At 44.6% G+C, this 16,313-nt stretch overlaps 1 protein-coding gene across 1 annotated transcript in view; it reads left to right on the top strand.

The window, feature by feature from the left end:
- The window catches only part of llgl1 (LLGL scribble cell polarity complex component 1), a 31,674-nt gene extending 15,381 nt beyond the window's left edge, over nucleotides 1–16,293 (top strand). Inside the window, exons 6-24 of the mRNA XM_056406259.1 lie at nucleotides 733–895; nucleotides 1,010–1,145; nucleotides 1,551–1,605; nucleotides 2,338–2,492; nucleotides 2,586–2,806; nucleotides 5,163–5,230; nucleotides 5,652–5,826; nucleotides 6,775–6,879; nucleotides 8,570–8,862; nucleotides 9,660–9,810; nucleotides 9,897–10,035; nucleotides 10,480–10,781; nucleotides 11,521–11,712; nucleotides 11,824–11,896; nucleotides 12,090–12,198; nucleotides 12,625–12,683; nucleotides 13,824–13,959; nucleotides 14,048–14,130; nucleotides 14,548–16,293. Of these exons, the coding sequence (XP_056262234.1) occupies nucleotides 733–895; nucleotides 1,010–1,145; nucleotides 1,551–1,605; nucleotides 2,338–2,492; nucleotides 2,586–2,806; nucleotides 5,163–5,230; nucleotides 5,652–5,826; nucleotides 6,775–6,879; nucleotides 8,570–8,862; nucleotides 9,660–9,810; nucleotides 9,897–10,035; nucleotides 10,480–10,781; nucleotides 11,521–11,712; nucleotides 11,824–11,896; nucleotides 12,090–12,198; nucleotides 12,625–12,683; nucleotides 13,824–13,959; nucleotides 14,048–14,126 (2,611 nt within the window). The 3' untranslated portion in view covers nucleotides 14,127–14,130; nucleotides 14,548–16,293. The remainder of the gene's footprint in view (nucleotides 1–732; nucleotides 896–1,009; nucleotides 1,146–1,550; nucleotides 1,606–2,337; nucleotides 2,493–2,585; nucleotides 2,807–5,162; nucleotides 5,231–5,651; nucleotides 5,827–6,774; nucleotides 6,880–8,569; nucleotides 8,863–9,659; nucleotides 9,811–9,896; nucleotides 10,036–10,479; nucleotides 10,782–11,520; nucleotides 11,713–11,823; nucleotides 11,897–12,089; nucleotides 12,199–12,624; nucleotides 12,684–13,823; nucleotides 13,960–14,047; nucleotides 14,131–14,547) is intronic.
- The last annotated feature ends 20 nt before the right edge of the window (nucleotides 16,294–16,313 follow it).

Raw genomic sequence — 16,313 nt, forward strand, 5'->3', positions numbered from 1 at the left:
TGCTCCACATTCCTCCGCTGACCCAGAGGAATGTCTAGTTCACAAGCTCCTGCCTCATGATGTTGTTGTTGTTGTTGTTGGAAGAAGAGAACCATGTGGTCGTATCAGTTCATCCAGAGAGTTTGAACTTGATTGTATAAGTTTGAGCTCTTTCTTTTCAGGTTGGTTTTGGGTTTTTTGCGGTTCAGATCAAAACTGGATTATTAATGAGGACACATTTTCTTCGCCTCCTCGTATCGTCTCCCTCGTTCACAAGTTGCGTGTTGAGGATTGATGGTTATTGATCGTTAATGACGTCATTAAAGATCAGAGCCGTAGTTGAAGACGTGCATTTAAAGGAACATGGCTGATCACGAACATTAAACGTAACACTAGTCCTGAGGTTTCTTTCACGCCTTTATTATTAGACATTTTTAGTTCTGGTCCGGTTCCTGTTCCGACTGACTGATCACAAACGTGGCATAAACATAAATAAAAAAAGACTGACCGGTAACTTATTGATTGCACCTGTATCCTTGGAACCAATAATATTGAGTGACCTGATGTTATTGAAAATACCCACGCTGATGTGCTTCTACTCATGGCTTTAAATACAGATGAAGCCTAAAGGTCCACTTACTGTCTTTGTTATCTCGTGACCTTTAGTCACATGACAACAGCTGGTCGTTAATGTCAGACATTTAGTAATTTACTGCACGTGGGATAATGTCAAATGCTTTTTTGTTTTCCCAGCCTGCCAGATGATTACAGATGTGGGAAGTCCTTGGGGGCGGTGGAATCTCTTCAGGAACATCCCCAGCAGCCGGGGAAGATTCTGATTGGCTACAGCCGAGGCCTGGTGGTCCTGTGGGAGCTGACCACCCGGCACGCCGAGCAGCTCTTCCTGGGCAAGCAGGTACCTGGTTCACGGCGTTTAGTGCACATTGGTGGAAGACGAACAATGTAAATGAAAAATAGAGTAGACGTCTTTTCTAAATGCCCCCCCCCCCCTCTCCCCCCAAACCTGCAGCAGCTGGAGAGCCTGGTGTGGGAACGCTCTGGAAACATATTTGTCAGTTCCCATAACGATGGGGGCTACTCTGTGTGGGCTGTTACCAACGGCAACACCTACAATCACCAGCCAGTGTCCTCCTCCATCCCATACGGTGAGAAATACCTCCACGCACATGCACACACACACGCGTGTTTAGGCGCATGTCTGGTGGAGGTCGTGCTCCGGTCCACAAAGACGAATATAACGTCCAATAAAAAAGTATGAATTATGAGTTCTGACTTGTTGTGACTCTTAGTTGGTCGTTATTACGGTGAGATTTAAGGCCCTGACCACATCGGAGGTGTTTTGTTCCGTCAGTCTTGTTTTCACATGAAAAATGATGTTTACACAGCGAGAAAGCTTTTCTGTAACGAGGTGGAGCGACCGCCCGCTGTGGGTCAGCGGCATCCTGGTCATCGGTCCCCTGGTGGACTAAAAGGTTTAAAGAGGTTTTAACAGTTTGACTCTGACCAAAGTCTCTAATGTTGTTGTTGTTGTTTGTGGTTATCTGCCGCAGGTCCATTTCCCTGTAAGGCCATCAACAAGGTCCTGTGGAGAACCACACAGACGGGGTGAGTGTTATGTTGTGATGTCTTGTTTGAATCGGACTGGACATTATTGATCACAGTGGCAGTAAATAGTCTTCAGTCTTATTTAACTCTAAGAAGTATTTTTTTATTGCTCTATAAAGATATTTCCACCTGGATTTTATGCCCCTATAAATCCAAAAGTGATCTTCTGTTGCTGTAGTTCACTGTTAATGTTACTAAACTATACGAAGTAAATGGCAGAAGCATTTTAGTTTTCTCTTAACAGTTACAAATAAAAAACAGTTCACTGTTATTAAAATCTAAAAAACGATGCCTCACTATATTGCAAACACTAGCTCGACGAAGATTTAAAAAAATATATAGTGTTCTGCTTTTTAACTGTTCTGCTTTTTAATTGTGTCCATTTTTAAATATGTTGTACGGCGACCTTGAGTGCCTTGAAAGGCGCCTTAAAAATGAATGTATTATTATTATTATTATATTTAAAATGAGCATCCATTAAAGCCTTTGAGAATAGTTCTAATACATTTTCTATAAAATATATAAGTTCATAAACTGAATTGTATATATTATATGCAAAATGCTGCGTATTCCATCTTTTTTTTTTTTCAACCCAAAATGCTTTGCACTGGTCAGACGTTACTCTGCTGAAAAACATATTTCACAGGAGGAACATCACTCAAAAAAGGTTGAGCGCCGTCGTTCTAGACGAGCGGTGAAGTTGACTTCTCATGTCCGCGTGCGTCGCTCTAGGCCTCCAGTGTTGCTCTACAGCGGCGGGATGCCCAGAGCGAGTTACGGCGACCGCCACTGCCTGACCATCCAGCAGGGCAAAGACCACGTCACTCTGGACTTCACATCGCGAGTCATCGACTTCTTCACCGTCCACGGCGTCGAGCGAGAGAACGGTCGGTGCCTTCGCCGACGTTACTGACGTGCGTCCGTGGGTTTAAGCTGTCCGGTGTTATAAAATCCACTTCTATCTCGTTTCATCCCGTCAGAGTTCGACGAAGCGTCCGCGGTGGTCGTCCTGCTGGAGGAGGAGCTGGTTGTGATTGACCTCAAGACCCCCGGGTGGCCGTCGCTGCCCACGCCCTACCTGGCCCCTCTCCACTCCTCGGCCATCACCTGCTCCTTCCACGTCGCCAGCGTCCCGCCCAAACTCTGGGAGAGGCTGGTCGCCGCTGGCAAAGCGCAGCAGGGCCGTCGGCACGCACACGGGGTGAGAAGCACGCTGGAAAAGTGTTCATAAGGGTTCTGTCGGTACTAGTTATGTTTTAAATACTCTCTCGCTGAAAAAGAGTTCACGTTGTAAGACGAAAACACAAATGCTGTAGGAGCGACCTTGATCGCAATGCAGCCCTAAAGCATGTGTGGCTCTATTGTCTATTTTACTCTAAATTGACCATAATTTACAAAATAAACATCACGGTGTATTAAAGAAGACTTGAAACTAAAGATTTAGACCATGGACTCAATTTTACAATGTTTACTGAGGTCATTAAGTCGTCATTTTGTCATAGATTTCTATACAACCAGAGGAGTCGCCCCCTGGTGGCCAGTATACATATTGCACCTTTACGGTAATTCCTCGTTGGCTTCACTGTTCAGACTCTTGTTATCCATCATGGACTTTGTCTCAGACTGCATTGCTGTTGATGTTCTACTTCTTTCCGCATCCTCCAGAACAACTTCGCAAAGATATCGTTCAGGGCCTCAATTTCTTTTCCAAAAAATTTAGAATAAAATCCGTCTCCGTCTACATATACCGAGCAACAACCATCATTTGATTCTGTGTTATCGGTTTGCTGATGGCACGACGACGACGCAAACGACGGGATTAGTCTGTAATTTGATTTATTCATGGCAGTATAGTATTCAATTACAGGAAATCCAAGATGCGTGTGAACAGCTCGGCGTGTAAAACCGAGTTTGGCCAATAGCCAGGCCGCTCATGCTTTAAATGTAGCGTCAATACCAATCGCCGTGCTCACGGACTCGAGTTACAGGGTTTCATTTAGATTTCTACCAAATGGCTGACGGGTGTCAAATCGAGTCTCGGCCTCTGTTGAGTGGAAAGGCGGTAACGACGGTGTAATAAGTGAAGTGAGAATATTCGGGTTTAAAGTGAAGATGTGGAAGTCAAACGGACCGTTTTTTGCTGCTGCTCGTACAGCCGAGCTCGAAGATGAAGAGGTTTTTATTGTCCTTCTTGTTGTCCAACGAGATTTCGTTCGATGGCCCACAGCCAGCCAGTAGCAGCAGATACAAATACACGAGGCTGAAAATGTACAGATACAAATACACGAGGCTGAAAATGTACAGATACAAATACACAAGGATACAAATGTACAGATACAAATACACAAGGCTGAAAATGTACAGATACAAATACACAAGGATACAAATGTACAGATACAAATACACAGGATACAAATATACAGATACAAATACACAAGGATACAAATGTACAGATACACATGCACAGGATACAAATGTACAGATACACATACACAAGGATACAAATGTACAGATACACATACACAAGGATACAAATGTAAATATACAAATACACAAGGATACAAATGTACAGATACAAATACACAGGATACAAATGTACAGATACACATACACAAGGATACAAATGTAAATATACAAATACACAAGGATACAAATGTACAGATACAAATACACAAGGATACAAATGTACAGATACACATACACAAGGATAAAAATGTACAGATACAAATACACAAGGATAAAAATGTACAGATACAAATAAACAAGGATAAAAATGTACAGATACAAATACACAAGGATAAAAATGTACAGATACAAATACACAAGGATAAAAATGTACAGATACAAATATACAGATACAAATACACAAGGATACAAATGTACAGATACACATGCACAGGATACAAATGTACAGATACAAATACACAAGGATAAAAATGTAAATATACACATACACAAGGATACAAATGTACAGATACACATACACAAGGATAAAAATGTAAATATACAAATACACAAGGATACAAATGTACAGATACAAATACACAAGGATACAAATGTACAGATACAAATACACGAGGATACAAATGTACAGATACAAATACACAAGGATACAAATGTACAGATACAAATACACAAGGGGAATAATGAGATGGAATGTGTGCGTTTGTTTTCAATGTGTAAACGTGAGTGTGGAGCAGTTGGAAGGTTTGCAAAGGCTTTTGTAGCTTAGATCAGCTGTTTGATCGGTGGCTATCGCACACACACACACGTATGCACATGCACACGCACTCACAGCTGGTACGCTGATAAATCCTCCCTGTCGGTCTGTGCAAAGCTGAACCGGAGCCGATGGCACAGAGCAAACGCAACAAATCAGAGTTTCTGTGAAAACTCTCCCATCCAAATGAGAGGACAGCACATTTTGAGCTGGTGGTATGAAACTGGAAATGTCTCGGGGATATGTTGCTCGATGTGATTTATATTTACTCATTTTCAGTGTTTTTAAAACAAAATAGTTTTCTAACTTTTCTCCAATGTTTCTTCTGTTTGTGCAGAAGTGGCCCATTTGTGGAGGGAAGAACCTCGCTCCTCAACCCAAACAACAAGAGCTGCTACTGACAGGGTACACACACACACACACACACACACACACACACACACACACACACACAGTGACAGGTGGAGCCAGTATAAATTTTTTTTAATGATAAACTCTGCAGTTTTTTGTTTCTTTTCTGATGTAAACCTCGGGGATATCCTGAGTAAAATTGGATCGACTTGAACATGTGTCCTCATTTCCATGGCAACAAGGACATCCTGTCATTCTGTTGCCGGCTGCAGATGTTTTGCCGGAGCTAGCGTCGGCATGGGGGCACAATGAGACATACAGCATGTAAATAAAGCAAAAACAGCTGGTTTGGCTGAGCGCCCGTGTTGTGCGTTTCCCTCTGCCAGTAACACACACACACAGACCTACACACACACACACACCTGCACTATCACTGATCAATTTGGAGCTAAGTCTCGATGTTTCGCGTTCGCAGGCACGAGGACGGCACCGTGCGGTTCTGGGACGCGTCGGGCGTCGCTCTCACGCCGCTGTACAAACTCGGCACGGCCAACGTCTTCCACACGGACTGCGACCCCTGCGACGACCCTCAGGACCCCGGAGACGACCCCGACATGCAGCAGGAGGAAGAATGGCCTCCGTTCAGGAAGGTGAGGAAGAATAAAGAGAGTTTGGAAGTCTTTCCTCGCGGCGAGATCCGGCGCCGAGTCTCATTTTACAGGCTGTGGGGATCAAACCGGTCCTGGAGCGTCACATGTGTGGCCTAATTCCCTCCTCTGATTGTTTTCACGTGTTTGGTTCTCAGACGGGACCCGCCCCGTTGTTCACTCTGACTCGGTTTTAATGGTGAGCTACGGTTGGAAATGTTTTCTGACCAAGACGAGCGTATACGTGTTATCTGGAATCCCATCTGTAGATTAAAATAAAGTGAAGAGACATTCTTCTAAAAGGGGTTTTAACAAAGTGTACAAACCGATTTTGAGTGATACATTTAACAGTGACAAGTTAATTTGATTAGTTGTTGGCCTCTTTTCCTTCTATTCAGTCCTTTGCCCCCCCCCCTCCCACACCACCTCCACCACCACCTTTTCCTCGTGTATCCTGTGGTAACAGAGCTGCATGTTCAGGAATGTGGCCCTTACATGGGACGAAGAGACTTTCCTTTTTTTCTCTTTTTCCTCCTGTGTAATGAAAACCAGACCCATCAGCCCACTCTTTATGTTCGTGTGTGTATATGTGTGTATGTGTGTGTGTGTTAGCGACCAACTACTCCTTGTTATGCCGAGATCCATGTGAGAGGGGAGTCTTATGGAGGTCCTACTGTGTGGAGACAGATTAATGCACATGTTTTGCTGAGTGTGTGTATGAGGGGAAAGAGGGATTGTCCCGGAGGAGGAGGAGGAGGGGGGAAAGAAGGAGGGGGGGGGGGCTTCCAGGAGGCGCACTTTGACGTCAGTGTGCCTAAACTGAATTGGTTTGTGGTCGATTCGGATCAAAGATTTTAAAGAGGAATGGAGAGTTGAAAAGAAAACACGATATCTACTAGAATAAAACCCTAGACCATGTCTCTTTGTGTGCGTGTGTGTGTGTGTGTGTAGGTGGGCTGTTTTGACCCGTACAGCGATGACCCCAGGCTGGGCATCCAGAAGATCAGTCTGTGCAAGTACAGCAACAAGCTGGTGGTGTCTGGAACTGCTGGGCAGGTAAATAAATAATACATAAACATGTTGAGCTGTCACACCACGTTTCAGAGAAATAAATCGAAAAAGATCACATGTATATATATTTATCTTTTTACTTTTATTTCTATTTCTTATATATATATGATTACTAGAAATGTGGAATAGAAATAAAAATTCAAAGATAAATATATATATACATTTGATCTTTTTCGATTTAATTTAATTATTTATATACATTAAATTATTTGAAAAAAATTATATATATATACATATATAATATCTTTTTCAATATATACATATATATGTGTGTATATATATATATTTTTTATTATCCAATTTCTATTTTGTATAAAATATATATATATATATTAGTGCTGTGAAAAATAACGCGTTAATTCAATTACAGGTTTAACTAGTTTTTTTTTTTTAACGCATTTAACGCATGCGCAGAATGAGCTTCCAATCTGTCTGTTGTTGGTCGTCGGGACGAAAAAAAAGTCACTTGCAAAATGAGCTTCCAATACACCACTTCAATCTGAACTCTGTCCGCTCTCATGCAGACGGTCTGTTCATCGGTAATGATCCTTCCGCAGGTTCACCTCCGGAAACCTTGTTACGACTTTTAATTCCTGTAGATCAGGGTCTCAACACGTCGATCGCGACCTGCCAGTCGATCGCGGTGTAGTGTCGGTAGATCGCATGACATTAAAGAGATTGGCCCGCCCCCTGACATGTTCTCTATAGCACGTCTTTGTTCTTTTATTAAACTAAACGTCTGTTGTTGATCGTATCTCCACAGCAGCATGTCATTTCTGTCTCTTCGCGTTGCGTTAACACTTATCGATCTCCGTCTCGCGCGCCACAGAGCTCCGTGCGCGCGCATCGGGACCGAGCAAAAAAAGTCACTTGTCAATCTGTCCACCTTTAGATTGTATCATGGTGGAGTTAATGGTTGACAAACAAGAGAAAAATGTTCTGTTTAACCCTCCTGTTACCTTTACATTTACTAACATATTTTACCCTTGGGGTCAATTTGACCCCAGCAATTAAAACCTCCAGAAAATTCTTAGAATTAATATTGCTTCCCAAGTTTAAGTGTGAGTTACTTTATGTTTGTTTGTTGACTACCTAAATAGCCCTTTAAATAAATTAAAAAGTTGATATTTCTGATATGTTTGACACAGTGAAAAACAGCCTGGGGTCAAATTGACCCCAAAGAACACCGACATTAAACATTGAATGGGGTCAAATTGACCCGAAAGGTAACAGGAGGGTTAAACATTCTGTTTAGGATGAAGATGTATTAATGTTCCATATGGAAGAAAACTGCTAAATAACTGCTGAGTTGCAGCACCATTGTATAGAAGAATGTATAAATGTATATATCCGTCTTTTGTCATAAATCTCTATGTTCTCACAAAATATACCGAGAATATCGGTAATATGTGATTAATCATGATTAATCCACAAAAACCTGTGATTAATCCGATTAAAAATTGTAATCGTTTCACAGCCCTAATATATAAATACAAAAATAAATAGAAAAAGATCCCCCAAATAAATAAAATATATATATATATTATCTTTATTTTTTGCTCAAGTGAAAATTCTTGCCTGGTAACAGGCCTCGAGGAAAGTTTAGGCGAGCTGAATAGATTAATTTGGTCTATGCTGCTGTTTGAAAACGCGTGATGTTCCCTTCGTCTCCCAGGTGATTGTTCTGGGTCTGAGCGACGAGCGCTCGGACCACTCGGTGGACGTGTCGGTGGTCGACCTGCTGCAGGACCGCGAGGGCTTCACCTGGAAGGGCCACGACCGGCTGGAGCCGCGCCTCAAAGCCGTCTCCTTCCCGCCGGGCTTCCAGCCGCTGGTGCTGGTGCAGTGCATGCCCCCGGCCGCCGTCACCGCGGTGGTGCTGCACGCCGAGTGGAACCTCATCTCCTTCGGGACGAGTCACGGGTTCGGTCTGTTCGACTACCACAGACGAAATGCAGTGCTGGCCAGGTTAGAGACACACACAAATACACACACTTATACACACATGCATATACATATACACACAGACACGCACACAACCATATACACACACATACTTTGTACACACACATATACACACACACATTTACACACACACACACACACATATACACACATGCATATACACACATATACACACATGCATATACACATATACACACAGACACACACAACCATATACACACACATACTTTGGACATACACATATACACACACACATTTACACACACATACACTCATACACACACATATACACATATACACACACACAACCATATACACACACATACTTTGTACACACACACATATACACACACACATTTACACCCACACACACACAAACACATACACTCACATATACACACATGCATATACACACATATACACACATGCATATACACATATACACACAGACACACACACAACCATATACACACACATACTTTGTACACACACATATACACATATACACACACACATTTACACCCACACACATACACTCATACACACGTATATACATATACACACACACGTACATGCACACACATACATATACACACATACATACATGCACACATACATACATGCACTCATACACACCCATACACACACATGCACACACACACACACGTGCTGCAACATTAGATTTTACTTTTTCATGTAAGCTCTTTCGGTCGATGCGTGTGGGGGAAAAACGCCACGTTGCCGAATCCCCCACGTTGCAACCCGAAGCATCACCCTGCTGTTCTCCATGTCACCCCTAGGTGCACCCTGCACCCCAATGACTCGTTGGCGATGGAGGGCCCCCTGTCCCGAGTCAAGTCCTTGAAGAAGTCCTTACGACAGAGCTTCAGGCGCATCCGCAAGAGCCGCGTGTCAGGCAAGAAACGGCCCATCGCCACGCCCACCAGCAAGGTAACTGACCCCCCCACACACACACACACACACACACACACACACACACACACACAGACTTCAGTTCTGCCCTTTTGTGACCTCAGGTCCAGGAGGCCAACGCTGCTCTGGCCGAGCAGGAGGACGTGGCTCCGATCCAGCGGAGGATCGAGCCCCGGTCCGCGGACGACTCTCTGTCCGGCGTGGTCCGCTGCCTCTGCTTCGCCGACACGTTTCTACGCGACGGTGCGTTTCTACGTCCTGGAATTTGTAAATGTTTTGTTTTTTCCAGGCCTGAAAAAGTCCTGAAAAAAGAAAAATACCCAAAAGTCATGTGAATGTGTTATATTTATATTTGAATTGACTCCGAGTTTTAAGTCATGAATATTCTTGACGCTCAAAATATTAGCCGGCATACGCTCTCGCAAATTCTTCGCGCTGCAAATGAACGCACCTTAACTGAAAAGACATGAATGTTTATTATTTTAAATCAAACTAATATCTCTCATTCATTTGAGTCGTTTAAGGTTTTATATATATATATATACTGTATTCTTTGGAATTCTCATTGTTAGTTTAAATACGAGATTTTATAATTGGTCATGTACATTTGGTTTAAAGCTCCCGTGACTCCATTGGTCATCAGAACGCCGTCTCTAACCTCCTCCCGTGTTCCCGTGTGTCCCCCAGGTACGCACCACGGCGCCACCCTGTGGGCGGGCACCAACTCGGGCAGCGTGTACGCCTACGCCCTGGAGGTGCCCGGCGTCGGCTCGGGGCGGGGCGGAGCCGGCGAGGCCGGCGTGTGCGTGGAGGCCGTTCTGGGCAAAGAGATCCAGCTGATGCACCGGGCGCCCGTGGTGTCCATCTCCGTGCTGGACGGCCGGGGGAAGCCGCTGCCGGACCCGTACGAGGCGTCCCAGGACCTCGCCATCGCGCCGGATATGACCAACGCCCACTCCGTCCTCATCGCCTCGGAGGAGCAGCTCAAGGTAAAAAAGACGGGAAAAGATCAACGTGATGCGATAACAGGTTGAGATTAAGACTGGATGCATCCTGAGACGTTCCAGTTTGACATACCCCCTCTCTCTCTCTCGCTCTCTACCTCGCCCCCCCTCTCTCTCTCTCTCTCTCTATCTCGCCCCCCCCCTCTCTCTCTCTCTCTCGCCCCCCTTCTCTTTCTACCACGCCCTCTCTCTACCTCGCCCTCTCTCTCTCTACCTCACCTTCTCTCTCTCTCTACCACGCCCTCTATCTACCTCACCCTCTCTCTCTCGCCCTCTCTCTCTCTACCTCACCTTCTCTCTCTCTCTACCACACCCTCTATCTACCTCGCCCTTTCTCTACCTCACCCTCTCTCTCTACCTCGCCCTCTCTCTCTCTACCACGCCCTCTATCTACCTCGCCCTTTCTCTCTCTCTACCTCACCCTCTCTCTCTACCTCGCCCTCTCTCTCTCTACCTCATCTTCTCTCTCTACCACGCCCTCTATCTACCTCGCCCTCTCTCTCTCTCTCTACCACGCCCTCTATCTACCTCGCCCTTTCTCTCTCTCTACCTCGCCCTTTCTCTACCTCACCCTCTCTCTCTACCTCGCCCTCTCTCTCTCTACCACGCCCTCTATCTACCTCGCCCTTTATCTCTCTACCTCGCCCTTTCTCTACCTCACCCTCTCTCTCTACCTCACCCTCTCTCTCTTTCTCTCTACCTCTCTCTCGCCCGCCCTCTCCAGGTGTTCTCTCTCCCCAAGGTGAGCGCGAAGACCAAGTTCAAGCTGACGGCGCACGAGGGCTGCCGGGTGAGGAAGGTGGCGCTGGTGGTGTTCGGCTCCACGGCGCAGGAGGACTACAGCGAGCACGTCCTGGTGTGCCTCACCAACCTGGGCGACATGCACCTCTTCAGCATCCCCGGCCTCCGGCCACAGGTGGGCCCCAGGGGTGTCGGCTGCATGAGTGTGTGTGTGTGTGTGTCGGTGTAATTGCGCAACATTATTAGCGTATTGGACAACTTTTGATTAGTTTTTGTGCGTCTTCAGGTTCGCTACGACTGCATCCGTAAAGAGGACATCAGCGGCATCACGTCCTGCAACTTCACGAAGAACGGCCAGGGTGAGGACGCCAAACATTTAGGATCAGTACAAAGAAATGTTACAAAAAAATATTTTAAAAGTAATTTCACGCAAATCATATTTTTCCGCAGTTTACCTTTTTCACAGTAGAGAAGTTGTTCCAAATGAATCTCAAGTTTCAAAGTCGTGACCGTCGAACTGTTTGTTTGTTTTTTGTTGTTTTTCCTCCGCAGGGTTTTACCTGATCTCTCCCTCAGAGTACGAGAGGTTCTCGCTGTCGGCCAAAGTCGTCACGGAGCCGCTCTGCTCCGTTCAGATGGACCGGCCGCTGGAGCTCAGCAGGTAACGCGCACACACACACTCACACACGCACACACACACACACACACAGTATTATTATGTATTATAAATTATTTGATAGCTTGTTAAGGGATCAAATGATCGTACAGGAATGTTTGTTGATACAAATACCGGAAAAATCAACACTTCATACACACACACACACACATGATGTAAACAAACAGACTCATTTGATTTTGCAACATTTTCCAGGGGCCCCATTCTCACTCTTGGTGGTCCCTGGACCCCACATTTAAATCCACAAAACCTACTGTTCATAGAGCTCTCTCTCCCTCTCTCTCTCTCTCTCCCTCGCTCCCCCCCCCTCCAAGCCGCATGTGAAACCAAAGAAATGATACTTTTACTGTTATTGCTGTATTATTACTGCGTCTACTGCCAAAGTAAATGTGTGTGTGTGTTTCTTCACAGCGACGGTACGACGACGCAGGCCAACGGAACCCACAAGAACCAGATGGGTCAGGCCGAGGGTACGCAACACACACACACACACACACACACACACACGCACCCCCACACACACACTCTGTCATTGCTCCCCCTTTCTCCTCTCCTTCACTTTTCTCTCCTTGTTATTTCTTCTCTCTCCCCTCTTCATCACTCTCTGCTCTCCTTGAGCCTCTTAAACCGTGCGGCGGGGCGGGGGGTCCCCCCTCCAGGCTCCATGGTAACCATTCATAGGGCCCCAGTTCGCCCCAGCACCCCCTCCCCCTCTCCCCGATGGTCGCGGTGGAGACCAGAGAAGACTTCGCTTACGTCCTCGCACATTTTTCTGTTTCAAGTCGAGTCTCGTTCTGCGGCAAAATAAAAAGAAAGTTATTTCACAACACTTTTCACACATGAGCAAGTTGGTTGTCGTGGAGACCAGAGTTTGTCTTAATTGACCTTTCACCTGCCACTCAGACTTTAAATAAGTAGTAAACAGGATGTTCCTGTTTAAAATATATAAATACACCATTTAAAAAAAGAAGTTATGTTGAGTATAAAACGTCATTTTGCATTGTGTGTGGTTTGGTCTCACTCCTCCTGCGTGACACTCTTAACGCCCTAAGTGGATGCCCCCCCCCCCCCCCCCCACCAGGTATGTGGCTCACTTAGTGCCCAAGTCCTCTCCTCCTTTGCTTTGTTTACTCTTCTTTTTAGCTCTTGTTTTGGTCTCCACCAACTCCAAATGTAAATATCTGGAGCTCTTAGCTGCTAAATGCTCCACTGCTCATCAGCTAGTTGCTAACTTATAGCGTATCGATTTTTACATTATTTATATTCACTTGTAACTTTTCTCCAAATGAGCTGAAGGATGCTTAGACGCTTCATATTCTGTTTGTCACTACGAGTTTCCTTTGACATCACAAGCAGTCAGTTGACCCACTGTTGGTGGAACTTTATTGATTTTGTGCAACTTTGAGTAAAAAGAGTTCAATCTGGAGGGAAATGTGACTCAAGTCACACTTAAAAAAACTAAAATACAGATTTCAGCCATCTTTTTTGTGTGCTGCTTTTGTTCTTCTTTATTGTTTTTAAACTCTTCCGGTAAATCTCCTCTCCGTCAGTCCCCCCGGATGTAGAAACGAGCTTCAGCCTCCGTCTCTGTGTGTTTCTCTCCCTCACAGGGTCAACAGAGGATTCTCCCAGCAGCCTCTCCTCCCCCGTCCTGGACTCCCCGCTCGACTCCCCCCTCAGCTGCGCTGACATCACCCTCGACTCCACCGGAGAAATCACCGTGGAGGACGTCAGGGACTTTCTAACGTAGGCGCACACATTCATGTACACAATTGGAAACACACACACCGCTCGGCCTGCTTTAATATGAGTGGTTCGTGTTTCTGCCGCGCAGCACTGTGGACGAGGCGGAGAATAACCTGAAGAACATTAAAGAGGAGGAGGGACGCTCCACCGGCATCCTCATCAACTGAACAGGTGAGAAACGAGCGGCTTGTCCTTCAGCGTCATTAAGCTCTCTGCTGCCCTCTGGTGGTGCTCTCCGAACATGTAGATAATGCACTTTAACGAATTTAAATTGCATTTACTTTATTTTGTATGTGTAAAATGTCCCTTTTTAGTATTGATATAAATCATATTTACTTGTTTTAGTATTATTTTGTGTTATGCATGTTAAATTTGGTGCAAAGTATTCATGTCTTCTTTTGATTTACCTTTTTTTTATATCTACAAAATGTAGATCTCGAATGCAGGATCTCAAATTATGACTTTAAATGTATTATTTTAAGAGCAAGAGTCGTGACGTCTTCCGTTAGTTTTTCAGGTGTAACTAGTTGCTGTCGCTTTATGCTGAGGTGGTTTTGCTCACACTGCTCTCTTGCTTTGCTCCTGGAGTTCTACAGCGAGGGGCTCAAAGTGTTCTGGATGGACCGGATTTCAGTGCTGGACCACAAACGTCTCCCATCGCCCCACTGTTGAGCCCCGGACCAGCACTCTGCACAGACTGGGAGGGAAGCCGGAGGAAACCGGCCTTGAAGACTCGTGTGTGTTTGTTCCACTGGAAGAAGAACTACAACTTCTTCTTCTTCTTCGTCTTCTTCTTGTATAACCACTTTGGAAACACGACAGTGGCTCCCCCGTGGAGCTGGAGAGACGCCTGGACGGACGTGTAGCTGACTATTCTGATTTCATGCACTGAAAACGGAACTTTTTTCTTCTTCTTTTTTTTTCTCCTCCATCATCCATCGGGGCGCCGCCCAGATGCGCGCCTGTCGATTCCTTCGTTGGACTGTTTTGCACGTTGCTTAGCGACACCAGAGCCTCATGAAGGACCTGTGTTTAAGAGGTGAGGGTGTACAGCAGGTACAGAAAGGGAGCATTGTGGGGGTTCAGGACAGTAAGGAAAGGAAGTATGTTGAATATTGAAGTGGGTCAGATGTATGTTCGGTTGAAACGCTTTACCCAGAGTCCCCGGCGGTGTGTGTACATCAGCTGCTTCCTGTCAAGGTTTTCAGAAGCTCTCTGGATAATGAAGGTGTGTTTTTGTAATACAAAGATCGATGTTCTATTACATGTGGGGTTTTTCTTTTTGTTTGGCTTTTGGAAAAAGTAAAAGATATTTTAATGACTAACAGAAAGAGGGGACGCAAGATGAGAGAATTCACAGAGTTCAAAGGAAACCGGATGTTAAGAGGGGAACTGTACGTACGGAGGACCGGAGCAGATTCAGGCTGAATAATATTTTTTTGAAATGCCTTTATTGACAAACGCATGGGCCCAAGTTGCAAATACATGTCTTAATATTTCACTTAAACTTTGATTAATTAATTCCGTTTTTTTTTTATCAAGCAAAATCAGCAACGGTTTAAGGAGCTCAGTTTGTTGTGATTAATGTTCCAGTTTTGGTGAAGAAAAGAGGAGAAGAATGTGGTGAACAAAGCGTTGCTGAATCCTCGTTTCTTCATCTCATGCAGAAATCTTTTCGACGGGACTCAGGGAAGTGTGTGTGGCGAGGGAAGCGAAGTGTAATGTACTGTGTACTATGATGCACCCTGGAGATTTATTTTGTGGGTTTCTGTGAATCGGTGCATTCTGGGTAATATTGGCTAGATGTGGAGCTTTGATCAGTATTTTTAACCCTTTTTCTTTTTTTTTTAAATGAAGAAAAACGTTTTACTGTGTAAATAGAGAAATATATATATACAGTATCTTTAGGTTTACAGAAGACGGGTTTATAACGCCACGCCGACGATGGAGGAAACGTTGGAGCTCCTGTCGTCGCGTAAAACCGCTCAGTATTCAAGCTTTTTGATCACCTCGCGTAAAACTAAATAAAACTTAATTAAAAAAAGGGACCTCACTACTAACTAATGTTACTCAACATGTATGAACCATGTTAATGCTCTCTCACTTTGGTGTTCGCTTGTGTTGGTGCTCTGGATGACACACAAATAATTAACTCCTTGATGCTACAGCTGGCACCATTTACTTTTTTTTCCTTTTTTTTTATTCGATTAAGAAAAAATGTGTTTCTACTTTTTTGTCATTCAGTTTTGTGTGTAGGATTTTAATTGGGTCATTTCGCGTTTTGGCTGATGGAGAATTGTGAATGTTAATAAACTTATTTACTCTCTGTAGGAATTGATTGTGTTTTGGACTTT

This window comes from Pseudoliparis swirei, chromosome 23 (genome assembly GCF_029220125.1).
Source record: "Pseudoliparis swirei isolate HS2019 ecotype Mariana Trench chromosome 23, NWPU_hadal_v1, whole genome shotgun sequence".
Taxonomy (NCBI): domain Eukaryota; kingdom Metazoa; phylum Chordata; class Actinopteri; order Perciformes; family Liparidae; genus Pseudoliparis; species Pseudoliparis swirei.